This window comes from Trachinotus anak, unplaced genomic scaffold, assembly GCF_046630095.1.
Source record: "Trachinotus anak isolate AG129_WGS33_773 ecotype Australia unplaced genomic scaffold, CSIRO_AGI_Tana_v1 ptg000004l, whole genome shotgun sequence".
Lineage (NCBI taxonomy): Eukaryota > Metazoa > Chordata > Actinopteri > Carangiformes > Carangidae > Trachinotus > Trachinotus anak.
The window spans coordinates 14,516,493-14,543,854 of record NW_027273855.1 but is presented as its reverse complement, the minus strand read 5'-3'; the positions used below and the strand labels follow the sequence as shown (position 1 = coordinate 14,543,854).

Genomic DNA, 27,362 nt, shown 5'->3' with positions numbered 1-27,362 from the left:
ACAGTGAACTGATGGTACTTTATTGTTATTCAAATTAACTAGCGTAATTCATAGTGTACATAGTCTACCTTCTAAACTGCATGGAAAATAATGCTTAGGCCAATCACAACGTTGACCACAACAAAGCAGTCACAATGCAGACATCTGCTAGAGATTCCTTGAAGACTATGACAGGAATGGTCGCAAATGAAAAAGAAAATCACAACAGCAAGTTAGCAGGGGTGAAAATTTGCCCCCTCCCACCCAGCACGCATCCGTTTCGCTGCCGTGCCCGCTGATCGTTGTTTTCCTCATCGCACACAAGAGATACTGATTTCAACTGGTCCATCCTCACAACACTGTCGGACAACCAGTGGCACCTCTGTGCTTTGACATCGGATGAGAAAAGCAACGGCGGTCGATGACAAGCGTCACATTACGTCCAGTGCGCCCTGCTCTCTCCGCTTTGAGCTTGGGGATTGTAGTTTAAAGTGCGGTTTTCAGCGTTGTTTCATGGACGAGGTGAACAGCAGCTCCCACAATTCCACAGTGGAAGTGAGGCTGTCATGCTTATGTTTTGCTTTGGTTTTTTGTTATTGTTTCGGGTTTGTGGAGCAACCGAGCCTGTGGAGGAAAGCACGGCTGTATCTCTCGTGTTTTCCCCGTTTTGTCGCGGGCTGTGATCGGGGTATCTGATAGAGAGACTGCTTGTGTAGACTGTTAACAGAGAGGTGGTTGCAATATAAAGGTAAGCGACACAGTAGAGACGGTCGACATAATGTGCGCAGATGTCTTTGTACTTCACAAAGCTGTTATTGTCTCTCGTAACGTGCATTTTATTAACTAATTAGACAATGATAATTAACCATTACGGGTTCAAGTCTACCAGTAATGGCGTAGATTACACGATTGTCTTCCTCAACTTGCATCGACGTGCATGCCACATCGTTTTGTCGACATGTGCTACTGTTGGGCCTCAAGCCTCATGCTGAGTAATGTGAACCCTTTGGAGTGCTACTGTATATTTTCACTGATCTGTGGTTTTCGTCGGCATCTGTAAAATGTTCTGAAATGTTTAGACTAGACAGGTTTCTTCCCTAAGATTGCTTTACTAAAATAGAAAACTCCAATCCCTATAAAAATATTGGATTATGACTATAAAACAGGAGAAGAAATCTGATAAAGTCACAGTTAATCCATACTTGCAGCACATGTGCACAGTAAAAAAAAAAAACAGGGCTTTTAGAGTGTTTTTCCCTTGCACATGTTGTCATTTTAGTCTGTTGATCTGTTAATCTCTGCTGCACTCTTATGTGTCTTCTTTGACCTAGGTTGCTGTTTGCATGTGTGCCTGGTAAAAATTTGAATTTCTACCATGCCGGGGTACATCCAACATAATTAGGCACATATGACCTAAGCTGAAGTCAATACTCCACACAGTGCTAAATTAATAAATAATACTTTCTCTAAGTTAAGCATGTCTGCAAGTGGTGCGTTTAACTGTAAGCATGAATTCCTTAAATTTCATGGAGAGTATCTGCCAATGGAATTTGAGCCCCTACACGCTGGAGGCCCAAGATACCTTCTCCTGCACGTTTACACGTGACGGTGTACAATACCAAATGATTCTGAGGATGACTGAAATAGCCCTAGTGACAAACATGTAATATGTCATGTTGCTCAAAGGCCATGCTGTCACTGAGGTTTAGTTCTGGTGTCCTTTCCTCAAGTGTGCGCTCAGTCAGGATATCTTTTTACACTAAATAAATATTCACAGACTGCTACCTCTGTCTTGTTTGTTCTCCAGCAGTCACCTCTTACCTAGTTCACAATTAGCTCATCTAGCCATGCATGTCAATTTCTACCTTTAACTTGTATGAGGTCTCCCCACCAAATAAAAAAAAAAGAAAAAAAGCAAGTGTCAACTGAAATTTGAACATTGTGTTTTTTCCTGTAGGTGCAAAATAGTCTGCCTTTGTTTTGTGTTGCCATGGACAAGGCTTGGCGGGTGGAGTTTAGAAATGTGGGTTGCAGTTACTTCCCTCAGAGCAGAGTCGATTGCCATTACACACTGAGCTCTTGGCACAACTGGGCCAGCAATGACTGGATAGGGCTCTTCAAGGTATTGTTAACCCAATGACCATCACAAATAAGTGAATAAAGAGTATTTATATATGTCCAGCTGCAAAATAACACAGTGGGCATGTTTTCTTCCACAGGTGGGATGGTCATCAGTGAAGGACTACCACACATTTGTTTGGGCACTAGCCCCAGCTGACTATCAAGAGGGCACAGATGTCAACTGCTCTGTGCATTTCCAGGGTACTGTTGCCCTTGTTCTCCAACTGCATTTTATTTCCCATAGTTAGCCAGAATCTATACAGTACAGTGCTTAGATCCGCACATAAAACCTTCAGCAGGAGATTTATGTCTCTGTAAATTGAATTGCTCTGTTGTACAAAGGGCTTGGGACTGTAGAAGAAAATGTTACTTATTTCTATGTGAAGAGTATTTCCGCAGATGTAAAAGGGAAAATATCCTGTACAGAAGACAAACATCCCCCTTAGCTTGGTCTAACACAGACACAGTCTGTGTCATGGTTGAATAAATTTCTTTAGTAAGCAGGAGATTGAGTAATGAGGATGACGAAGACAATGGCTCAAAGCCTGCTCTGATTACCACTACTCACTGGCAAATACAGTGCTCACTCTGTCCTGCCTGTCAGTGGCAGCTGATAAGCCTGATTCAGTGCGAGGGGCACGTGTGCAGCAGGTGTGGCACTGACCCCTGGTAGAATGATTTATTACTGACTTAAGCATACTGTCAATGTCATTCTTCATTGGAAGACTAGCAATGGAAAGAAAGTCTAAAAACTGCTGATGGTCCCTTATCACCAACGATGCAGTGATTTAAAAAGACCATTGCCTGCACTGTGACCTAAGCTGGTGCTATAAGTTACAATACAGCTCATAAACTTTGCTGTATGTCATTCTTCCTGTCTGTTTTCCATCTTACCCCTCTACTGCACATGTGTTGTGAAACAGAAATTTGAAGTAAATCATTCTACACATGAAGCTATGGCCTATGTGAGATAAGGATAATATTAGATTAGCTTACTTTATAGGCTGGGTGAAGTCGAGGACTGTGGCTAGCTGCTCTCTGGTCAAAGGGGGAAGCAGGAGACACATCTTCATAAGTTCCTGTAAATAAGATGAAAATGAAATAGAGAATCAACAGTGCGTAAATATGGGAAAATATGGAAACTAGTGAATAAACTGGAAGGAAGTTGCAAGGTTATGCTAATAACACAACTAGTCAAGAAACTAATTAACCAGATAAGAAGCTTTGCAAAAGAATTTGTGTCTGTTATAGCTTTTGCATAAAAATAATTTAATTGCCTCCTTAGAAATTCTTAAATATTTGAGAAATCCGGAATCTCTGAATATGCTTCTCTATTTAAGCCTCTCTAATTAATATAACGCGTAGACGTAATATGATTTAATGCTTCAGCAGCTCTGAACTACGCAGTTAAAGCTACTTAATTCATATGTAGCTGTGCACCTGCAGTGCTGCTAACGTTATATAAGCTAGTATTAACATATTACTGTTATATCTGTGGTTTCTACAGCAGCTCTTTGATTTTTGTCAAGTGTTATCTTTGCAAAAACACCGGAATAGCCAACAAACCGCTTATCAACAGGTATATTTTGCGTTTAACGTGTGTAAAATAAAAATAAACTTCGAAATGTTGTTGTTAAATGAACACTTAGCTTGCTAGAGCTAGCCCGACTGACCTAAAAAAGAAAACTGGGCCCAGTGGCCATGTTGTGCTGTCCTCAGTGTAGTTACTGGTTTTACGGACTTTATGAACAAAACCCAGGTAATTCTCGGATGTATTGGTGATATCTAACAAAGTAGACTACAACATAGGCATAAAATCAAATTCATGTTTTTCCTCTTTAGCTAGGCGGAAGTTGACGTTGACCGGTTCACCTGCCTCAGTTAATTTGTATGCTAAATTATGCTAAACACTTCCAACAAAGGTAAAACTGTTGTGGCTAATAATCTATTCTAACCCCCCCATAAGGAAGTAAATAAGCGTATCTCACAGAAAAATATGAGTATTTCTTTAAGCACATACCTTGACACAGCTCCAAAACTGTAGAAACACTTGTCCAGAGTTAGCTTGTTGACACAGGACAGTTGGACTGACCCGCCTGTTTCAGGTGCTGTGTGTACAGTAACAAAATCTCAATTTGTTTCTAAGTAGCGCTTGTTATTTCCGGTAAAGTAATCGCGACCATTTTAAAATCCAGGATAGCGCGTAATTTGTGTCTGGCTCACCTGCGCTAAACGATATTGGTGCTGCCTCCGGTGGCCGGAAGCTAAATTGCAACACTCTACTTATAAACCAGTGTTATTGCAATATAAAATAAAATAGAATTTCATTGTTTAACCATCTGTAAATGTTGCTTTATTTATTACAGTAGCACAGCCATATAATGTGAAATAAATGTGTTTATAGCCTCATATTTTATAAATACCATAATACTGTCTGTATCATTAAGATTTATAGTGTCCTTAAAAGGTAATTAGCTCCTCCAAATTCGGAGGTAGTTAAGTTGCACCTACTTTCCATATAAGCATAATGGGAAGATGGCTCTAAATGAAAGCAGGGCTACTCTGAAACATAATTATTCTCTGCAAATTTACTTCAATGTAACTCTCATCTTGTTTCCACCACTTTTTAGCCTCCTACCTACCCAAGCCCAGCTCCCAAGAGTATGAGTTTGTGTATGTCGATGCTAAGGGGGAAGTCTGCTCTCGCAGCTCCAAATTTACTTTCTCTGCACCGAAGCCACTTGAGGATCTGGTGACCCTTGAGGAGGAGCCCCATGGAGAGGAAGGAGGCTCAGGCATGTTGTTGGTCATACCCAGGGCCGAACTGCTGCAGGTGAGCGAAACAAATATAGAAAAGATTGACTAGATGAGGTAGTGAGGGAGAGTATGTTTCGTGTTTTGCAAAATTAATGAGTGCCGATAAAGCACATATGCTGGGAAACCAATGCTGTTGTTAACACACAAAGATCAGAGCACAGTGATGATCCCTCATCCGCTGGCTGCTTCCTCCCATCTCTTCTCAGAGTCGACTGCAGGAATGTCTGCGAGAGCGGGCTGAGCTGCTGCAGGTGCAGGAAGCAGCGAACAGGCAAAAGGAGAAAGAGAAGGAGGAGTACAAGAGGGCACGAGAGGCCTGGGACAGACAACGCAAAGAGCTGGAAAGTGATATTGACAGGCTGCAGGAAGAGCTGAAGCAGAGTCGAGAGAAGATCAAGGAGATTGAGAGGAAGCAGAAGGTGGTATATACAGCTAAGCAAATGAAAAGCATGATCATTTGATTAGGACCAGTTTGAGTGTTCCCATTTCTATACTTCCCTCTTTATCAGTGCCCTGATTCTCTGATAAAAAGCACAAGTCTCTGCCTAAACAATATCCTCTCAGGTTTATTGTAAAATTTTAAGTAAAAGGAATTTAGGAAAATGTCTTATTATTATTATCATATTAAAATAGCATATTATTAAATTAGTTTAGTCTATGTCATGATAAATAAAAAGTTCTCATAAAAATTCAAAATGTCTCTGGTCCTTTAGGAGGAGCAGGCTTTAGGAGAATCACTTGCCCAGGAGAAAAATGCTTTATTGGGTGCGAGGGAGGCGAGTGAAGAGCGAATCAAAGAGCTGGAGGAGGACATCAAAACCCTGACACAGAGAACTGTGGAAAGAGAGACAGAGTTGGAAAGGTCTAAAGTGTTCTTTTTTCTCTTTACCTCTTCACCTTCTCCTACTTTTAGTGTTAGACTTGTCTCATGAATACTTTTGATTGTCAGTAACTAAATCTGTGTGTGCAGGATGAAGGAAAGAGCAAAGAGGGCAGGAGCTCAGAGGAAAGAAGAAGAGAGTGAGAGAAAGAGCCTGCAGGTACTTATAAGTCGGAACATGCTGTACATCCTAATAAAACCTCTGCCTCTGTTGTTCTTTTCTCCTTCATCTCCTTTTGTCCCATCTGCTCCATTTGTTTGTTTTAGACCAAGCTAGAGCAGACCGAAGGTGAACTCAGAAGTCTGGCAAAGGAGTTCCAGGGTCTGAGGAACTCCCTGGCTCAGAGAGACACCAGTGTCCTTCAGCTCCAAAACACCATCACCACACTCACCCAGAAACTCACCACCGCCCACAGGAAAGAGGTCTGACGTTAACTTGGAATTCAGAGATGATAAGATTGAAAGGAGGGTGGAGATTAACATATGGCTTGACTAGGCGAATTTAAATGCTAGGCTTCAAATGATGTGCTGCAAATTTACAATCCACCTCTTGAAACAATTTATCCGAATTTCAGAATTTATTTGTAAATTTGTAATTATGTAGCCAACACACGCTTTCTTGTTCTTTTATGGCCAGGCGGAGAGTGAGGCAGCGCTGAAGGAGATGCGAAGCCTGCGGGAGCGTCTGAACTCCAGTGAGCGTGCTGTAGAGGGGTTGAAGAGTGATCTAAGTGCCATGGTAACCCAGAGGGATCACGGGCAGGCCGAATTACATCAGGCACGTCTGCAGGCTGCCCAACTCACCCTTCAGCTTGCAGATTCCAGTCTGGCCCTGAGAGAGGGAAGAGCCCTCTGGGCCCAGGAGAGACAGGATCTGCAGCGCACTGCTGAGGTACTGCATCCCTGCAGAACACAGAGTCTGAAGTGGAGAATTTAGAAAATGTAATATATTTGTATTATAGTAGAGGTAAAACTGGAATATATTTTGCCATATGCTATATATTTCTTATTTTATTGTGAGCTGCAGCTGTGAAGTTGAGTCAAGTTTTTACACATGGTCCAGTGACCTTACTGCCTGAGTGTGTATGTGTGTGTGTGTGTGTGTGTGTGTGTGTGTGTCATCCTCACAGAAGGACCATGAGCATCTGGAGAAACTCAACACAGAGATGCAGAGGATGGAGGAGAGGCTGCAGGAGGAGAGGATGGAGAGAGTGAAGCTGGAGGTTGAGCTTGGAAGAGAAAAGGATTGCAACCGGGTAAGAAAGTTATCTTACATGCATTTGGCAGACGCTTTTGTCTAATTTGACTTATAATTAGTGCGCTCAAACCTGGTGTCATTAAAAATTGCTGGGAGAATTCCAACGGTATTTGTTAGATGGTTCTGATTTACTGTGTCCCACTGTTTCATGATATCAGGTTCAGCTGAGTGAAACCCGCAGGGAGCTCCAGGAGCTAAAGGCCAGCCTAAGGGTTGCCCAAAAAGAGAAGGAGCAGCTACTTGCAGAGAAGCAGGTCAGAAACAGGATTTGGTGTATTCATGTGTAAATACTGAGTCTGTGTGGTGTCACAGGGACTGGCTTTGTGATCTGTCCATTATCAGCTGATAAGGTCTCAAGGCTAATAAATGGCTTATATGGATTAACAGGTAAATTGTCACTGTTTTATCTTAATCAGCTCCTAAGTGCAGTACTTCACTCATTATCAGCTTTGAATTTAGTACAAGTTTAGTAACAATTTGTACCAATGTCAACAAAATATTTTTGTTTTCCAAAAAGCTTTGTATAAATAATATATTGATATCCTAAAGCTTACTGTTGTAACATATACACAAGTATACTGGTATTATGAATGTCCCAGGTGTTAGGAATCTTCTTTCTGTTGTTGTCTTCTTAGTTGTTATTGTGCAATATAAATTGTTTATAGTGCAATATAAATCAGTGGGTTTCAGGGCAGGCAGTGCCGCTACTGTTAAAGTGCCTGCAGAGTTTTTTTGTTGGCTAACCACCACCACATTTGCCCACGACTGGCAGTGGAGTAGATGGTCAGCATTTTTAAAATCAGTGTCCAGCTTAGTTTTAACATCTGCCATATGGGAGTATATCAGCCAATCTGTGGCACATCATAAATCAAACAAATGTTTATATGTTTATTCTGCAGTGATAATAATCTTTATGTTATAACAAATGTTGTGTTTTTTGTATTTACTGTGTAACCATTTTATGTGGTTTTGGCTTGAGGAAGTCGGATATCATGAGGGTTATAAGGGTGATGGTTGTTGGAGGCATGATGAAAGTGCTGCCCTGGTGTGTGATATGATGGCTGTATTTTCCACTACAGGAGTTGATGGAGTACATCTGTCAGCTGGAGCAGAAGACGGGAACAGAGGCCAGTGCCAAGTGGAGCGCTGCCCTGATCGTCTCTACAGGTGAATGGAGCCACACATTAATCTACTGTATGCCCTGCAGATGTGAACAATAAAAGTGTTAACTATCATTGAACAGCAACACTAAATATTGTTCAGAACGGCCTGTGTCGGGGGCAGCAGGAGCAATGCTTTGAGGAAAAGTGATGACTTTTTCTTTGCCAATGTTTCTATTTGGCAGGGCTGCCTGACAGTGTGTTGTCTGACTCTGAGGATGAAAACCCAGAGGCCTTGCAGCCCCTCCGTCCACCCAGACCTTTGGGACACTACAGCCTGTGTGAGCAGGGCCAGCCTGACTCCTTGCTTCTTGCCACCCCTCCTCCCTCCCCAAGGGAGATGGAGAGGAGCACAGTGGTCATCAACCAGCCAGCCCCACTCTCCTCACCGCACCAGGCCGGCGCTGACACTCTTGCACACAGCTCTGATTCGGTGAGACACACTATCTGAGCCGCTCAGCGTCGCCACAGTGTAATTATATGTGATACTGAAAATGAGCTATGTCTTCAAGCTGATAGGCATGCACGGCAATTAAACATTGGCAGTGGATCATTTGACATACACATTATCTCATTTGCAATTAGCCTGGTAGCCTGCAAGTTATTATACTGTAATAGCTGCTTGATAGATATGTGTTAAGTGTGTGTGCGTTTGTGTGTGTGTTCCTGTGTGGTGTTTAGGAGGAGGAATCTGATCCACATCAGTGTGGAAGACACAGCTCCGGAGAAGAAACAGCACTTTTGCTGCCTGAACACATGGATGCTGTTCTCAGGTACAACCTCCCGCCTCAAACACACGTGACTGTATACACACACAGGAGGAGGAAATAGTACTTCTATCCATTACTCTCAAGTATTATCATCAGTGGTATAAAGTAGCAAAGTACATTTACTCCAGAACAGTACAATAATTTTGAGGTACTCTTATTTCACTTGATTATTTCCATTTCATTCTACTCATTACTTTTCTCAAGTCAAGGATACTTTTAAGTATTTTAAAAGGCAGAAATAATGTGAACGGACCTCAAAGGAGTTTTAAATCGAAAGCAACTGGACTTGGTCGGACTTGTGAACGGACACATGGACATGCTACTTACTGAAGGATATTTCCCACATTGAAGGGCAAGGCATTACTAATTGAGTGACAATAAGGGAATCACAACAAATTGATCACAGTTAATGATTTAATGTTAAAAAAAATGGTAATTTGCATTACTGAATGCATATTGAAATGAATATTTCAGACAAGCCAACAAATTTCTACCTGTCACGCTGGCTGGTTTTTAACTCCAGTAATGCATTATATTTTATGAGCTCATGACTTGATTTGTGTGTATAGCCCTACTCTGCAAAGTAATTAGTGAACACTGCCACCAGATAAATGCAGTGGAGTAAAAAGTATCATATTGCTCCCTGAACTGTTGAAAAGTAAAACCATAGAATATCTCAAAATGGAAAAATGAAGTACTTGTACATAAAATTGTCCTTAAACGTAGTATCTGAGCAAATCTAACTTACTTTACACCTCTGGTCTTACACAGAAATGGTTCAAGCATAAACAATGAATTCAAAGCTTGCTAATGCACACAGACACATGCGACCAGTTATTTATGGTGACAGGATGAGTATGGCTGGAAGATGGAAGTTTTGAATATGTGGTCGTAAAAGAAGTTGAGTCAGGGTGAGGCGGGGGAGACGGTATGAGACAGAGCTGGGGCATGGGAGGGGCGAGATGGGAGGACAAGGGGACAGATAAGTTGACAGCAAGCCGTAGCAATGATTTACCTGAGGGGTGTACCGCAGTCACGGGCCAATTTTCAGCATCATTAAAGCCCTCGCTCTCCCACTCACCCACTCCTTCAGTCTAACATCCTCTTTCAACCAGAATGTGTGTTTCTTTCAAGTTTTTCACACACACACACACACACACACTCTCTGCTTTGTGTCTTCCTCCAGTGATCTGGCCGACACCTCGTTATGGTAACCAGTGGACAGTCCAGCTGCAGCCACAGCGAGTGATCAAAAAGGCGAGAAGGCGGGACTTTGCGTGGTTCCACATTACGTCCACTAACAAGCACATATACAGCTCGCTCACCACACAGACAAAATATTAATATGCAATTTACATCGTATCTGCCGTGAACCTTGGTTTCCCCCCCTAGACTGTGGTGTTATTGCCCTCACTGTTTTGTAGTTAGGAATGACATAATGCTTGTGGTGGCAGGTCAACACCGTGTTTATGACTGACATAAGACTGTTGCATAGTTTGAAACGACGGGCTTTTAGGCATGGGCTCTTGCATTTGAGAGTTTGCAGGCTGTAGCAGAATGATTTCTGTTGAATCATTGCTATGTCAAGAGCTTTACGATGGATGCTATGTCGTTTTTATGACATTTGTGATTAGGAGTCATGACAGGCAACGTAATTATGATGTTTTGTGCCGGCCTGGCTCCACTGAAAATCATGGCAAAACTCTCCTCCAGCATTAAATTCTACCCAGCAGCTTTGAACACTATTCATGGCAGCATAAAGTAATGATACAGCATCATGCTAAAATTATATTGCAGTAACGTAGGTCTATGATATCATATTTCTCCTCCATTTACTCAGAACTAAGATTTGATATGCACTTTCTTGTACGCATTAGCAGTTGATTGTCATTCAGTTGCAGTTCAGGAGATTTAGTGATGCAGAGGTGCTCTGTTTGAAATAGAGAGCTTATTGAACAGATTGTGTTTAAAGTCTATCAAGATAGATGCCAGATGCAACTTTCTACTTCAGCAACTTCATATCATCATTATTATAAAATTAATGCTTATAAGCTTTTCACTATAAATCAGCTGTAGTTTTTACTTCTTAATTAATGATCCTGGATTTAACATTTCATAGTTATTGAAATGAAATGCTAATTTACTAGCTGGTCATTTGGATATATAGCATCAGTCTTTATTACAGTTTATATTGTACAGAAATCTTAATTCACAGTCATGCAGTTCTAAATTTGTGCCTAAAATAATAAAGTAAGAGTCAAAGAATATCTTCTTTATAGATCTTGACACCATCACATGGTGTTGGTATTTTCCCGTAGCCCTGTGGCAATATACTGCCTAATAAAAATTGCCGACTACCTTTTAATCAATACTTTATGCATTTTTCATGTTTTCCTATTTATAATTAACTTGAGTTATGCTGCAATGAAACTATATTCAGGTTTAGTTTGGAATAGGTGTTTGGATCTTACACAACTGTTTGTTCAATGTGTGACAAAATTTTCCATGCTTGGCTAAGAAAATTTGCTAGACACTTTGACGCTTGATTCTATCTGCTGTATTTGCACCCTATTTTTATTATAGAAGAGTTTTTAGATGAAAAGTTGATATATGGATACTTAACAATATGTCAGATGTGTCCTTTAATCATTATCTTAATCATTACCATTGTGTGTTGTGTTTACGTATATTTTAATCGACATTGTATTTTTATTTTCTGCTTTCAAATACTCACTTTGAGTCTATTAAGATTTAATATTTGAGTTGTACTGTTGCAAGATACTGGTGCTAATGAAAGGGGGTGATACCAGCATGTTGAGTTCAGACCTGCAAAAGAAATGGATTTTAATGTTTAAACAGATTCAGAGGGAACAGAATTAGTAGCCATGGTCAGGGGTAAATGTCTGTCCAACCTCTCATTTCCTTTGTGTCACTAGGTATTCTGGTGTTACAGTACATGTTGATTCTCCATATATAGCGTCTTTTCGGGAGTCTGGTGTTCTTTCCCAGAAAATAGCACACTACATGTATTCTCCATAGTCCTTGTTTGTGGTTGTGATCTGACTTTATGTCTTAGGGGAAGTTATTATTTTTGTCGTTCCGCTGAGAGCTCCAATACAAGTGCTCCTCATCAGGACACTGTCTCACATTGCAATAAAGCTCCAGTGGTTATGGTTTGTTTTGAAGTTTTTTGTGTGAAGGTTATCCCACCGTGTATTTTCTTATCATGTCATGTAACAGGGTTTGGGTGGGTTCTGTATAATAAAACGGTTTATGTATCCATTATTGGGTCTAATGTGTCTTTTTCTGGCCAAAGATCATAGCAATATTTAGATCCTCACATGATATTTCACTGGTAATTAACTATGCCATTTCTTTTCACACAGCTTTATAGCCTATATTCCCTTTTGGCTCATTGCCTGTTTCAGATACATTTCTCATTGTGGATTTTCTCTCTGCTCACCTTTGGCTCTCCCTCAGTCCCCCCTCAGGGCTGACCTCCTCATCATCCTCAGCCTTGTGACTCCCCACCTCTCCAGCAGTCTCCTGCTCCCTCTTTTAAGCTCTCCTCATGCCCCTCTACCACACTCCCTCCATCTTAAGTCTGGGGTGACGATAGCTAATTATAAAATCAATGATGCCGGGCTGCCTAGTTTACAGCTCCCTCTAAAACCTTAACTGGGAAATCACTGTGGGATTGATGGCTCCCTCACTCTTTATCTCTTTTAATTAGAAATGTAAAAGATATGAAGACCCAGAGGCCAGAACACATCCCCTAGTTTTTATTACCCCGATGCCTGCCTTCCCCAGCCCTCTCTCCCCTTTACCAAATCATCTCTTCCTCTACCTGGCCTTGTTTATTTCCTCTTCCTCCCTGCTGGCTCACCCTCCATTCTCACTCTTGTCACAGATACCTTCACCCATTTCTTCAACTCTTTCTCCATTGCCCTTTCTTTAAGATCGCCCACCCACCTCTCTGTTCGCACAGGGGAAGGTGTGAAATTTATGGTCTTTGTACTTGAAAACGTTTCTCACCTTCCCCTCACCTTTCCTCTCTTCCCTTGACTGATTCCCAACTCTCCATGGATTCACTGCATATGTAACAAATGACGAGCATGTCCTTTTCGTCTGTTCTGACCCAAGCAGGGGACACACTGTAAATGATGGTATTTCACATTATGACCCTGCTCCCAATGCCATGCATGCAGCATATGACATATACGCCTCTCTGCCTGGTATATAGCTTTAGGTCCACACAGAGGGACCCTCCCATTTTTTATCACATCAAACCCTGCTCACGTGCACCTCCACATTCTGCCTTTATCACACCCGGAGCCCAGGCTCTTCCTCCCTCACTGCTGCCAGGAGCACTTGGGTTCACTGAGCTTTATCCTCCCGATCGCTCTCTGAGGAGCAGCAGATTCTGCTGCTCCTCATTATCTCTCCTGTGTGTTGACTGAGGATTCACTGCAGTTTGCTCGTGTTCAGAGCAAATTGTGCAGTTTGTGCAGCATGGTCTCTCTCTGGGTTTAAATATTCAAATGAATTTCTGTGGTATCCAGCAGTCATGACCTACTTTTATGGATTCTTTACTATTTTTTGTGAATAATTGATGTCCTGTGGCTGCAAGAAAATTACATGGGAGATTTTTTACCCTTTATTAATTCATCGTACAGTTATTCCATTTTTTCCAGGGGCCTTTCTTCACACATTTCATCCTTATTTCATTTCCAGTGAAGCCTGCCTACCTCAAATAATTAGTTAATCAAATATCACTGATGTGGAAGGGTGAGTGCGGAGAAATCTTTCCCGGCTCCTTTAAATTCCCCCGAGCACACCCAAACCCTCCCATGGGTTCCCATGGCAACACCTTCCAGGGGCTCAGTATATGAGCCCGTTTGATTGTTCCTTGTAAAATAGTGTATAATGTATGGACCTTATTTTAATTCCACTCTGGCGTTATTGATCTGTCTTTAATGACAGTTAATTAAAGCAATCATATAATTGATAGAATCTCATCTCTGTTTATCACCCTCCTCTGATTCTCTTTCTCTGTCTCTCTATTAATAAAATCAAGGTGAGGCATTAGTATCCCACACTGGTACATTGAAAAAAGACAGATGTTTACTATCAGTTGCCCTTTACTAAGAGGGTTCCTGTTCCTTATCAGGATATCAAGAGAAGTTGATCACATCAGTGACGGTGGTGTAGCCAAGGCAGGAGTTATAAATAATTGTGACGAATGTATATGTGGTATATGTGGTTTGTAAAATACTGAGATACTACTTGAGCTGAGCTTAAGGCCCTGCTGTTCTTTCATGTTTCACAGGTCATTACCAAGACAGATTCAGTTTTGGATGCAAGACGCTGTCTTACACAAGATCAAATATCACATCAGTCCAATAAATTCTGAAACCTTGTTGGACCATGTGCTGACTGTTAAGCTGGAAGCACTATTTTCATTTTCCCTGTCAGACCTCTAATATGAACATGACTAATATCTAGAGCTGCAACTAATGTTTATTTTCACAAATGATTGATCTGATGATTATTTTATTGATTAATAAATTTGTTAAGTATGTGAAAACATTTTTTAATAAAAACATGGCCATTACAAAATGATGCCCCAAAAAATAGTCAGTTTTTGATCAACCAATTAGTTAATCAACTTCAGCTCTATTAATATTTGATATGTTTAATCTGATGTATCAAATATAAAAATTGAGATAACATTATTTCAATCTGACCTGCTCTTTCTTTTGTTGTTTGTTGTCTTGTGGTGTAGCTACTGTGGTGTTTCTCAGGTGCACTCTTTCCTCTTTCCTATTTCATGTTCTCTGCCTTTCTAAAATTCAATAAATACATCATAACAGACAGATTTACTTTTGAACTTGTAGACCACTCTATCTGTGAAACAAAACTATGGGAAAGAGTAACTCTGTGATGATTTTTTTTTTAACGCTAGCACCTGCCGTCCTCGAAGTGCAGAGTGAACAAATCTTAGGAACAGACCTTTATCTGATGTCCTTGTTCAGCAGCAGGATGTGATTTATTAGCCTCCGCACCCACAGCTCTCCCTGACCCAACAGAACCTGTTTCATCCTCCATGCAGGGTGAACTCTGCTGCATGCAGTATATCCTGCAGTCACGGTGCAAGAGCTCCCTCTACTGATGCATCCTGGTAATGTATGGTTACGTGCACCCAAAGCTATTCAGTTACAGTGCAACAATGGAGGAGTACACATAAATATCATGGTTGTATGAGTGAAATTTCATGTAAGACATTTTTGCATTAGGCAGAAAAATGTAGCAGAAAAAAGTCCAGTAATCTCACAAAAGTAGTTTATTGTGCCTCTTACTGTTTATATGGCTTTTCTTTGTATGACAAGAGTTGACATAAACAGAGGGTAGACAACACCTTGGCCATGTTGAAAAAAAAAACAAAAACAAAACAACATAATCTCAATATTCTGCCTGCATTACCATCATTAACATCATGACAGACCAGCAGAGAGAAAGGATGAGGTCATCACACAAACAAAGAGTTTTTGTGTGATAGCACCATACCGAGGACATTCACCCAATGACTGAAAAAATTATACAGCATTCACACACACATGCACACACACACACACACACACACGCACAACTCTAAATGACGAGACCTGCCCATATTCAGAAGATGGGACCTCTCACCGCTACAGAGAGAACGTTCATATTGCTTCAAAGAGAGACAAAAAAACAAAACCTCTGTACTGTGTATCAGCTGCACTCTCCCAGCTGATCGCACACTGAGACATTTTAGCAATAAAGAAATGATACGCGAAAAGTACATAACCCTCCACAGCTCCTTTAAAAGAAGTCAGGATTTACACAAGAAGACAAGATGATATAATGGCTTTTGGGATGAGAAGGCAGTTTGCTGCATGGATGCCAGAACAAATACAGGCGGGGCAGTGATGATGATGATGATGAGAAGGATGAGAAGGCTGATGATGATGATTTGCCCCTCCCCTCTGGGAGAGTCAGACTGGCATCCATGCTGTTTTTCAGACTTATGACCTTCTGTGTTCACGCAGAGGGGTTGAGTTGATCAAAACGGAGTCAAGAATACACACATAAATATTGCCTGTTTCTAGCGTGCCTGAAAGCAGCTAGGGTTTGGTCCTCACTGAAAAGCCCTGAGTCTGATTCCAAAATGTCTTCCATAAGGATTCCTGCTTTTGACTTGCATATGTCTTTGATTAATCGTTGTGTTAATGCATAATGTTGTTACCATGTGTGGATGTTTTTGTCCATGCTGAAAGTGTGCATGTGTGTATTTGGCTCATCGGGGAGTGCTCTAGGGTTGATTGTATTTCATATGTTGGCGTTGTCCTCAGTTTAGACATGCTAACGGAGATATAAGCTCACAGGCAGTAACTCTACTCTCAGCGGACAAGATGTGCCTTACTTGAATAGAGGATCACAAAAGTGCTACATATATGGTCAAGTGTAAATCTCTGTCCAGGCACTCAATGCCAGGTCGGCACATCTGCTACAGCTGGGGGTAGAGTGGAAGGAGTTTGTTTTTGTGTGTATATACTATGCATGAGATCAGGGGTGTGTCTGTAATAGCGCATGTGAGTGAGTGCTCTGCTGTGAGGATTGCTGGATCGTGGCTGGAGTCCCTGCCAGTAGTCAAACTCATGCTCCAAAGATGACTCTTCCTAACTTTGGCACAAAGATACAACTTTCCGCATTTACAGCATATGTTGGCTGCAACGAGAGCAAAATGAAATAATGCCAATTCCCTGATAACAGAAACTGATTAAGTCACTGCAACATAACAATAGTCCTCTGGGTTGATTATCATTGACATCCACAGTGAGCCAAAGTGCCCAAAAAAGCCCTAGCCAAGCATATGTAGCTGATAAGGAAGACCCAGCCAGTTCTGATTACCCTTCTTTCCCTCTGAATATCTTCTCAGGAAAGCTCTTCAAAGAAAAAAACTTGTCTAAAAGGATTCATATATAAAACCAGAATAACAAATAAAGACAAAAATATAATGGTATATAGATATGTATGGACTTGTTCATAAATTGAAAAAGAAAAACTGAAAACAATATTTAAAAGCAATAACCACAAAAAACAAACGATTAGCATACTCAATTTGGTTTTGCCCTGTACTCTTGTTTTCTTTTGAGAAATGTGCTTGTTGTAATCCATCGAAATCAACTGCTCAGTTCTGGTTTCTTGTTTGGCCGTTCCCCTATTTATATAAACAACAATAGTGGAAAAAAAGAGACATTTAGCTTTCTCAAAGAGGTTAAGTTCTTTTTGTCACCTTAACTTCCCTCTTGGCTATGCCAGGAGTTCATATGGTTTCCTGTCATCTCTCCTTTACTTTATTTTCCTGTAGTTCACTTGTCATGGACCATGTGGCCTGAGTTAGAAGTGTCTGTACACATAAGGCTCTGCTGTGCTCCGCTGAGGAGGACACAATGATGTGCAGTAAAGAGAGAGAAGGGGGGAAGGGAAGGCCAGCATTTTCTTGAGGTGGGAGAGTGAATGAGGTTGTACTGTATGTCTATACTCTATGTGTGTGTGTGTGTGTGTGTGTGTGTGTGTGTCTGTGTGTGTGTGTGTGAACCTGTGTGTGCATTAGTGTATGAATGTGCTGTATGTAAGAAATGCTATGTTCACTGTGCCCTCCCAACAAGGCCTTTCCTCGCCCCATCTATGGCATCCAGAACCCCCCAGGGCTCCCCATCACTGTCCGAGCCCCTGTCTCGATCTTCATCTCCCACGTCGTCATCATCATCCTCGTCCTCCTCCTCCGGTGACGGCTCGCTACCGTTCTCTGTGGCCCAGCTGTCGTCCTCATCCTCAGCCTCCTGCTTCAGGACCAGTGCTGGTGGTGGAGGTGGCGGCGGTGGCGGAGGCGGCGGGCTCTCGTTGCACTCCGTTTGGTCATCGAAAGCTTCTGGATTCTCAAGCATCTCCCTGATCAAAGGAGGCATGGGCCCTGGGATCTCCATCTTCAGAGTGATGGCTCGCTCTGCGCCTGGAAACAGAAAACATGGTGGTCATTAATATCTCATGTATATCATTAAAGACAATGCTTCCTTGCCTCATACAAAACATCAATGAGACAACAAAAGACTGAAATTAGTGGAGAGTTAGTGTTTAACTCTACATGTTTGCTGATAAAGCTGCTAAATCAAACTTTGTTGTATTAAAATCTCTATCTTCATGCTAACCCTTTGTGCTGATGCCCCTGAGGTCAGTGATCTTCATCAGCATGCGGGGGAACATGTGGGGCTTGTTAGGGCGACGGCGACGGGCGTAGATCTTCAGAGCCTCAAGTAGAGGCTCTTGAAGCTTATCCACTTTCTGGGGCTCTTCTAGATCCATACGGTCTGATGAGGGTGCAGAAAACACATGATATAGTTTATTATTGACCAAAATAATAAAATGTTTGAAATATTTTTGCTTATAAAAATGAATATTTAGCTGTTTTTCTTCCCATTAATAATCCTATCAAAGCACTGACAGTTCCTCACTACAACTGATGTAATCAGTGTGTGTGTGTGTGTGTGTGTGTGTGTGTGTGTGTGTGTACACTGTAGTACCTCCGCAGATGAGGCAGATGGCACTGAGGAGGCCTGTTTCTGTATCATCCATCTCTAGGGGTAGAAGCTGGCCAGCGAAGGCAAACACCAGGTCTGTGAGTGGTCCGAAGCCGGCGTTGTGCATCTGGGTCCGGTTCAGAGTCAGGCCATCTGAGAAGGTCATGGTGTCCTGTTCTGGGGTGTAGCGTGTACAGATCCTCAGCATCTGTGAGCGACAGAAGTTGGAAAACTTTGTAAGCAGTGAGCAAAATATGATGTAAGTGTGTAGGTGACATAACAAGGTTTTCTACAGCGCTAAAATATGTGCAGTAGCTAAACAGATAGATCTCAGCTCAATGTGTCATGCTATACCATACTCAGTATTATTTGGGCAAACCTGCCTTCATTACCACTTCTCACCACTAGATGCCGGTGTTCTCTCATCTCAGAATGAACTGTTTGTTCCCCAGTGATTCATTTATCAAACTGAGTGAAGAGGACAAAAGGGAAAAACAAGAGTGGGTTCCTCACCAGTATGTCCAGGCAGGCCGACTTTAGTAGAGTGATCTGGTCTGCGATGGTGAGGGTAGTGAAACCTGGCAGCCGCTTGGCGAATTCCACAATCTTGATGATGCATTTGGTGGAGAGCTCACTGAACTTGTCCCATAGACCCAGATCCAGCTGGACGCGGTGGTCTGAGCTGGAGTTCTGAACACACATGAGAACACCCATAGTTCAGCACGTTGTAACAGAGGCCGTGTGCAACTCTGTTTGCATCAAGGGCGAGCGTGTCCAAGCCTCACAACACATTTACATTTTACATCAATCAAGAAAAAAAATCCATTTACATGTTACATCAATCATTCAGAGGCCACACAGATGGCTTAATGGGGAACTGAAATGGTTAAGCCACCACTCTGTTGGGAAAGCTACGGTGATTTTACGCCTTTGCATGCAATTTAGGAGCTTTCAGTGACGGCATAGCTTGGAAAAAGTTACCACACATAGTATGAGTGTACAATAGTGTAGGGTATATATGTGTGTGTGTGTGTGTTTGTGTGTGTGTGTGTGTGTGTGTGCGACTTACGGTGGTGTATTTGCCCAACTGGCAAAGTGACGGGAAGGTTTCTTGGTGAGCTTTGCTGACTTTATTGACCAACTCTTCTAGCTCTCCGCTGAGCTCATAGCTCTCGGGAAGCACCACCTCCTCCTTCACATCCTTCTTCTTCTTGTTTCTGTCATTGCGCACCGCTACGTGAAGAAAAACAAGAAAACAAAGCTGTTACAAGACAGATTCCCCACTATTTCATACTAAATCCTTTCCTCATGCAATTTCTGAGATCAGCTACAGACTCTTCCTCTTCTCTATCTGTGATCACATGCAAAAACATCCACAGCACTCATGCTCAGTGTCTTTCACCACTGCCAAGGACATCTTGCTCACTAGTGGAAACCAGAACTCAGAGGCAACTAAGGTTGCTCTTAACAGTATTAACATATTTCCTTTAGCACAACACGGACACTGGCTATCTCTTTCTTATCACCCGCTCTCTTCCTTGTCCATCTCTCTATCCACTTGACCGGTGCACACAAGCCAGTCCTCCACTCTCTCCCTCTCTGCCTCCTCTCCCTCCTCCTCCTCCCATACTTTCCTTCCTGTCAGGATATCCAGTAATAGCAGAGGCACAATGTGATCCCGGTCTTAACACACATCCCACACAAACATTACACCCACATACATGTCCCACGGGCTCTGTGAAGGGCAAGAAACTGCCACATCGACACACCCGTCGACACACAATGTCAAAATAAAGAGGACACAAAACTGGAACTTTGATTTGGCAAATGGCGTGAATCCTGCCGCCACTATCTTTGTCATAACTCAAAATCTTTTCTGCTCTGTTGTCTTTATGAATGAAAGCAGTGTCTGTGCTGGCCAGAGGGATGAGGTTTTGTGGTGAAACGCGAATTGAGAATCATTTCGTAAAACAATTAGTCATATGATTGGTACAGTGCCCGTGCCTCGCCCTGATCACCACCCCTGGTACGCTCATCATCTGTTTCTCTGTCTCTGCTGTGTAGTTTCCCAGAGTCTCTGGCTGAGCATTAATAGATTAATAGGTTCACACTGTGAATCAGGTCACCGCTTTCATTTTGTGGTAAAACCAGAATCAGATTGGAGCCAAGCTGAATCTAAATGTCAACTGACCAGTGTCTCCGAGGTACCGCACCATAAAAATGCTCTTTATTGATCTATGTTTGAAATCTGCGGAGGAAGAATCAGCAGCTTTGTTTGTGTGTGTCTGTGAGAGTTAATATCCATGTTTTTGAAATGGGTCTCTCCATCTCTTGTGACTCCAGTCCTGAGGGGCTCACCTTCCTTGGACATGCCGACCTCAAAGCACTTCTGCAGCCTGCAGTACTGGCAGCGGTTGCGTGTGACCTTGTTAATCTGACAGTTCTTGTCTCGGTGGCAGGTGTACACCATGTTCTTCTGGATACTGCGGCGGAAGAAACCCTGGAGCATCAGGAAGCAAGAGACAAAAGGAGAGAGGGCGAGAGAGAGAGAGAGAGCCAGATTGTGTATTATAGTCAAGTCATCAAATTGAGGATGTGCCATTTAACTGTTTCTCTTTCATACTTGCCCTCCGTTCATCTGCCTTCTCACTTGAATCCCACACAGAAAAGTGAAACAATGTAGGATTTTAATCTTTGCTTTTTTACTTTTTATTTCTTCTTAGTGGTTTGATTCTCAACTCTATAATCTCACCCATATTAAAGAAGTAGCTAATGTAATTAATTATCAAGCCTCTTATCATAATGCAAAGGCAGCTAACTAATTCTTGTAGATGTATGTAACAGATCCAGAGAAAGCGGAGCTCAAAAGGCTCTGGCAGGTTCTTCTCACCTTGCAGCCCTCACAGGAGCTAACCCCATAGTGGTACCCTGAGGACTTGTCCTGACACACAAAGCAGGGCTTGTAGACACGAGGTGGCGGAGGTGGAGATGGAGAACTGGGTACCATCTCCTCAGAGCTGGTGCTCTGGGTCTCCACCGCTGTGAAAAAGACAGAAGAGCACATGAGCACGTGATTTGTCACAGATCGCTGTCCTACAGCTACTGTTCAGTCTGCAAATGTCACATGTGCACTTGTCAGCACATGTAGCAGGTGTGGATAGTCGAGTGTTTGACTGCATTCAAACGATATGACAGCATTTCCTTTTCCATTTGATTTGTGAGGTCAGTAAACAATGTAAACATTTCACCTGGAGGTTGAGATTGAGATACACAAATATTTCTTTTTTGCTTGTTTCTCTCTAGGACAGAATTGACAAGATAAGAGCCAGAGTTTGAACTACAGTTTGAACTACAGGCTACAGTTTATATTTCCAGGCACCAATTACCACCCTAAAGGACAGCAATCAGGTGCATATCTGGGGAGATTATCGTTTTGTGTGAACTCAGAGAAACAAGGGGAGGACGACTGTCTGACAGCAGAGACAAAACTGCCTTTTACAGCAGCAACCACAAGTGCTATTGATTGACAAGCTCTCTGACAAGGCCAGGTAACAGAAGGAGCTGTTGCAGCCAAGACTCAGATCTGGCTCTTCCTCATTCCACAGACAGACAACAGCTCAACAGAGTAGACACATGTCAAACAGCAAAGCTGGTGTAAAGCTCTCCTTCTTTTCAAACTGGAACATTACTGTGATGTCAGCACTACCTCCAGTCACGTACGTGCTATGGTAGATTAAACTTCATTATAGTCCAAAGTGGAAGCCATACAGGCTCTTTTGGAAGTTCAAGTGTGCAGCGTATGGATTCCATACTTCACCAGAGAAACATAAGCTGCTGCACAGACATACTGTAGGACCAGACCCTCGTCACACATGTTAGTCTGCACAAGCTCACAGACACACATGTTGCCCCCCCCCCCCCCCCCCCCCCCCCCCACCTCCCTTACCCAACAGCACTTCTTTCAACTTTCACCCTTGCTCACCCCCAAACTTCAACCCCCCAACTCTGCATCCCACCTCCCCCTGACACACAAACCCTATTTTTCTCTTGTTTCCTGGCCCTAAATTCCTCAGTGCAGCCCTGCCAGGTTTTAATAGAGGCCTAGGCTCGTAAGGCGGCCTATAAAGGCGGTCCCATGGCTGGACTGGAGGCCCCAGCCCGGCTGGCCTACACTTTATTGGGACTCGGTCACCTTGGGCAGCTATTCACACCACCAGCTGTAGCTCCCAGCCCATAAAAAAAGCCAATCATAAAATAAAAAACAGGGAGGCTCTAAAATTCTAACTTTTACTGCCCCCACCCCCCCACCCCCCTCACCCCCTCACCCCCAGCACCTTCAATGGAAAGCACAGAGGGCTAGCCTAAACTTAACCTACAACCCCACCTCCTCCCCTATCTCACACCCAAGGCTGAGGCAAAAACCACCAGCTTGGCTTTTTACAAGAGAGGGGAGACTTCAAAAAGAAGAAAAAAAAGGGGGCATAAAAAGAGGAATTTGATAAAAAACAGAGAAAGGGGCAGAGGGGGAAAGGGGGAGGAGAGGACACAGTTGCTCTTGAGGGCAAGTCTTGTTCAAGACCAAGCTGACCATTACTACCACTTCTGTTACAGCTGCTGTGACTGGCCAGCTACTACCTCATTAATGATAATAACAGAAATATGTCAGACATTTTGCATTTGTTGCCTGCTGCTCAAACATCTGGTTTTCATATGTATTTTTATATTTGACCATTCAGAATCCACATTCAAATTCTTCCTTTGATAGCCTTACTTTGCTGGAGGCAAAGATGTTTTCCATTAGTTTTAAGAGCAATCCCAATGCCAAATGTACAAATCAATCTAAAACCTGAAGTTTACGCCTGCTGAATGTTTCTACAGCAGTTCTCATATCTCCTTGGCCAGAATGTAACAAAGCAGCAGGGTCAGCGGGGGAGCAGAAACCCTCTGAACGTGCCATGAACCTCTGTGTTTATGCAATAATAACAGCAGCAAATGAGGCTCCAGACCGAGCGCTGACAACCCCTTAGAAAAGGACAAACCATATGTGGCGTCAAGTAACGAACACTGACTGACGTTGTCTAAATGGAGAAAGAAAGCGAGCCAAAATGAGAAAAGGGAAAGGCCATCCTGGAGGAAACTCAGACAACAGTGAGAGAGAAAATACATCAGGCTCCGTCAACACGTTGAACCTGGTTCCTGCCAGAGAACATGACTCCTGTACCCGCCTTCAAGACTTTACCTCATTCAGCCCGCTCCATCCAAATCCCCCACACCACTTACCCCAGGGCGCCACAGTGAGAGGGCCCATTCAGGCAGCCACCCTGAGCCCCTTTCCCCAGTCTCCTCAACTCAGCTCATCACTGTTTAGAAAACAAAGCCCTGTGAAAATGAGAGGCCCTCCTTATCAGTGCTCTGAGGCCTGGGGCCCCATTTGCATGACAATCCGCCAGCCAAGGCCTGTGAGCCGATGACGGACGGCTGAGATGAGAGGAGTGGAAAGGTGGGTGGCTGCTGTTGTTGGGGGAGGAGAGGAGGATGAGAGAGGCAAGAAGGAGGGATAGTTGAGTTATCAGTAGCCACTGTTCGTTTCCTGCTAAGTATCAGTTTACTCCCTAATCCCTTCTCTCAATGCTCTCTGTGCACAAGTGGCCCAGCTGCACTGACCAGGCCTAATCCCCTGGTCACACACACATACACACGCACACACACAGATACTATTGAATGGCTACAAACTACACATACACGCACACGGGAGGATAATATTCACTAGCTACAAACTAGCGAACACACACAATAATCCCCCCTCCCCATTACACCAAAGAGCTTCAGCCTGAGCTGGATGCGCAGTACATCATTCTCCACAACCTGATTAGATGTGAAATGTAACTGCACACGACAGAAATAGCTGTTTAGCTGAAGGTGACTTCAACTAGGTCAATTACATTAAATTCTAGGTCAAGTCAACGGGGCTAATCGATGTCCCTTTAGTTTCAACAGATACAATAGGAGAGAAAAGGAGACAATAGGAAGAGATAATATAGAAAAACAAGAGACTTGCTGGTAACACTGAGGCTGCCTGTTGTTCACTCAACTGGAAAGGGGAATGTTTCTAATGTATGTGAGCAAAAGCATGACTATGTGGTTCGTGTTTTGTGTTGCAACACACTGCTTTTAACTGAGCAGCATATGACATTCTGGCAGGGTAACAAGTATTCTTTCACAATAGGCCTGCAGATTTTGTCTACGTGACTTGCTGGTGTGATTGAATCTTCAGTGGGACGCTGTTCCAGAAGTCTAGTCTTGGCATGTGAGAGCGAATGCACAAGCTGTTTCTGTGTGAGGACAGTGCACATACAGTACAGGACATGAGTAAGTGGCCCAGACATATTTGTTGGTGTTCATTTCTGTGTTTATGTCATTTGCGTGCAGGCGACTCCAGCCAACGGCGCTGCCCAGCCTCTATTTGATTTGCAAACGCAGGACTGTTCGTAACAGTGCAGCAGTGAGCTCCAGTGTTACCCATTAAATATTCTCCTGTGTGTGTGTGTGTGTGTGTGGCTCATTGTGCTCATGTTTTTTTTTCCTGTTCGTGTCAAACTGCATGCACAGGCATGTGAGGCCTTTGTCTCCATCTCTACCTTCATTAAACAGCCTGCAAAGCTTGCGTGTTCTTGTCGAATGCATGGAGCAGTAAAAGACTGTGCGAAACTTGGAAGCCGTGTGTGAGAGAGGGGCACACAGTAGAGCTCACTGTGAAAAGAGGGGTGGGTACTAAGCAGACAGTAGTGGCAGAAGGGGAGCAGATTGAGAGGGGATGGTGAACAGTGAGCTGGAAGACTTGCTGGCACACTAGGTGGGGCCTTTGAGGGTGCCCTTGGCCCTGTACCCCACGGCAGAGGCTACAGCACCACAGGGTGCTGAGTGACCATCAGCACACCAAAAGGTTTCCAGGAAGAACTGGGCTTCACGAAAGAGGAAAAGAAAGTACCACACCCTTGTCAGTGGTGCCAGTATGTTTCACTCTCCTACTCTCTGTTTCTCTGCCCACGTCTTCCTGCCATCTCTCTGAGGCTTCTGCTACAAGGTCCCACACAACAGACTCGTTTCCTTCCTCTTTTCAGTGCCAGTCTTTCCGGAGGATCTCCGTCACTGCTTTTGTAGCCACTTCTCTGTCTCACTCACTGCTACACCTTTTTGCATGTCCTCTTATTTCTCACAGGTTGAATAATAGTGCGGCTCTGTTCAGGCTCTTCTGCACACAGTTGAGTCACCTGCAAGCTTTTAAGTAGGAGGTCTATCAAGTCTCTATTGTGCGAGTTACACAAGCACTCACAATGTAACCTGCCCTACAACTGAGAAAAGAAATAGTTTATATGGTGGAGAGAGGGAGGAATGTGTGTGTGTGTGTGTGTGTGTGTCTGTGTGTTGACAAGGAGGGGGGATGCTTTCATTAAAGGTGCTGAGCAGTAGCAACACCTTTCGACAGCTGTCAGAAAGCTCATTACCTGGGCTCCAACAGACACACACACACACTCACTCACACGCCTGCAAAGAGGCCCCTGCTATGCTGTCTTTTGAAACAAGGTCTATGATAAAGCCAGGCTGCTGATGAGGACATGGCTCGGGTTTGAGCGGTGAAAACACACCAAGCTGGCCAGTAGAAACCAGACTTTAACACACACACCCCTCCAGGAACTTACACCCTTCTGTCAGAACCAGCAGAAAGTCATGAAACACAAAGAAAGACGAACACATGTGTGAATGTACAGAATGCACACGTATGATTTGAGACCAGACGTATATGTAGAGTTTTGGCCTGTGCTCATAGCCGCTGTGAGCTCTACTGACAAAGCTCTGGACTTTTGCGAGTGACACAAAACGACATGGCACACAAACTCCAGCCAACACACACACACACACTTCACACTTCTTTATCTTTAGGTCCCCCAAAGAAAGCATACAAGCAGAGCAGAGCAGGAAAGGCAGCAGGTGGGATAAGCCTGTATCCTCAGGGCACATTTTAAAAAGTGGAATTACCCTTGCAGTCTGGTGGTGCTCTCAAAACACCCTTTCTTCTTTACAGCACCTCATAAAGGGCCTTTTGATATTTTCTTGATGGAGTCAGCCAAGTCAACATTTGGCAGCAAGCACCCCCCCCTTTTCCTGCACCACACAACCCTGTCAAGAAACACACAAGTTGGCTTCAAACAGACAAACTTGCCCACCAAGCTGCCTGTCCCCCATGAACCCAGAAAAAAAAGTTTCCTTCACATGTCCTTGTACAAAACCTGAGGAAGGAGGTATTAAAAAGAGAGGGAAAACTAAAGGAAACATAATCTCAATTAAGGGATTTTAGTCAGTGGCCTTTTATGGCTAATACAGGAAAAAGCAGACAGTCAGGTGCAGATCTGTGGAAAAAATTCGCCCACTGTTCCCTGCGGTGAGCTCCAGCTGACTCTTCATCTGCCCACCAGAAGACAGAGAGGAGCACGGCTCTCCTCCGGTGACTGGAGAGTGAACCCAAACCTGGCCTGGGCCATTGATCATGTCAAGAGGACAGGACAACTCACGGGCAGGCGAAGAAGCAGACAGACTGCGGAGACAGGCAGACAGGCGAGGTGAGGAGAGAAGAGAGGAGAGGAGAGTCATCGAGGGAAAACTTGAGTCTTTGATCCTGGGGTTGTTTCTCGTCCTCCCAGACTTCCTCTCACCATCTGTAGCCCTGGCTCTCACCTGTCTGTCTCTGGCAAGGCCACTAGTGCTCGT

The 27,362-nt window shown here is 43.3% G+C and overlaps 3 protein-coding genes across 13 annotated transcripts in view; 1 reads left to right on the top strand and 2 right to left on the bottom strand.

Moving 5' to 3' along the window:
- The window catches only part of hoxc11a (homeobox C11a), a 78,469-nt gene extending 74,208 nt beyond the window's left edge, over nucleotides 1-4,261 (bottom strand). For 8 of the 10 annotated variants that reach the window (XR_011690840.1, XR_011690838.1, XR_011690841.1 and 5 more), the window contains exons 1-2: nucleotides 4,121-4,261; nucleotides 3,097-3,179 (exon numbers count right to left, since the gene is read on the bottom strand). The gene's annotated coding sequence lies outside the window, so the exon portion shown is untranslated. Of the gene's footprint in view, nucleotides 1-3,096; nucleotides 3,180-3,773; nucleotides 3,910-4,120 lie in introns of those variants that run through there. The other 2 variants (XR_011690846.1, XR_011690845.1) reach the window with 1 other exon arrangement.
- On the top strand, nucleotides 524-12,270 carry calcoco1a (calcium binding and coiled-coil domain 1a). Its single transcript, XM_071476258.1, has 15 exons — nucleotides 524-727; nucleotides 1,937-2,101; nucleotides 2,199-2,301; nucleotides 4,731-4,933; nucleotides 5,124-5,336; nucleotides 5,631-5,779; nucleotides 5,888-5,957; nucleotides 6,065-6,220; nucleotides 6,435-6,689; nucleotides 6,928-7,053; nucleotides 7,214-7,309; nucleotides 8,135-8,222; nucleotides 8,401-8,648; nucleotides 8,897-8,988; nucleotides 10,172-12,270. Exons 2-15 carry the CDS (start codon nucleotides 1,970-1,972, stop codon nucleotides 10,197-10,199), a joined length of 1,959 nt encoding a protein of 652 aa, XP_071332359.1. The 5' UTR covers nucleotides 524-727; nucleotides 1,937-1,969; the 3' UTR covers nucleotides 10,200-12,270.
- A 3,043-nt stretch (nucleotides 12,271-15,313) lies between these two features.
- rarga (retinoic acid receptor gamma a) overlaps nucleotides 15,314-27,362 on the bottom strand; it is a 38,156-nt gene continuing 26,107 nt past the window's right edge. For both annotated transcript variants that reach the window (XM_071476253.1, XM_071476254.1), the window contains 7 exons: nucleotides 21,487-21,635; nucleotides 20,955-21,096; nucleotides 19,666-19,829; nucleotides 19,110-19,286; nucleotides 18,600-18,804; nucleotides 18,228-18,386; nucleotides 15,314-18,031 (listed from right to left, as the gene is read on the bottom strand). In XM_071476253.1, the coding sequence (XP_071332354.1) occupies nucleotides 17,667-18,031; nucleotides 18,228-18,386; nucleotides 18,600-18,804; nucleotides 19,110-19,286; nucleotides 19,666-19,829; nucleotides 20,955-21,096; nucleotides 21,487-21,635 (1,361 nt within the window). In that variant the 3' untranslated portion in view covers nucleotides 15,314-17,666. The remainder of the gene's footprint in view (nucleotides 18,032-18,227; nucleotides 18,387-18,599; nucleotides 18,805-19,109; nucleotides 19,287-19,665; nucleotides 19,830-20,954; nucleotides 21,097-21,486; nucleotides 21,636-27,362) is intronic.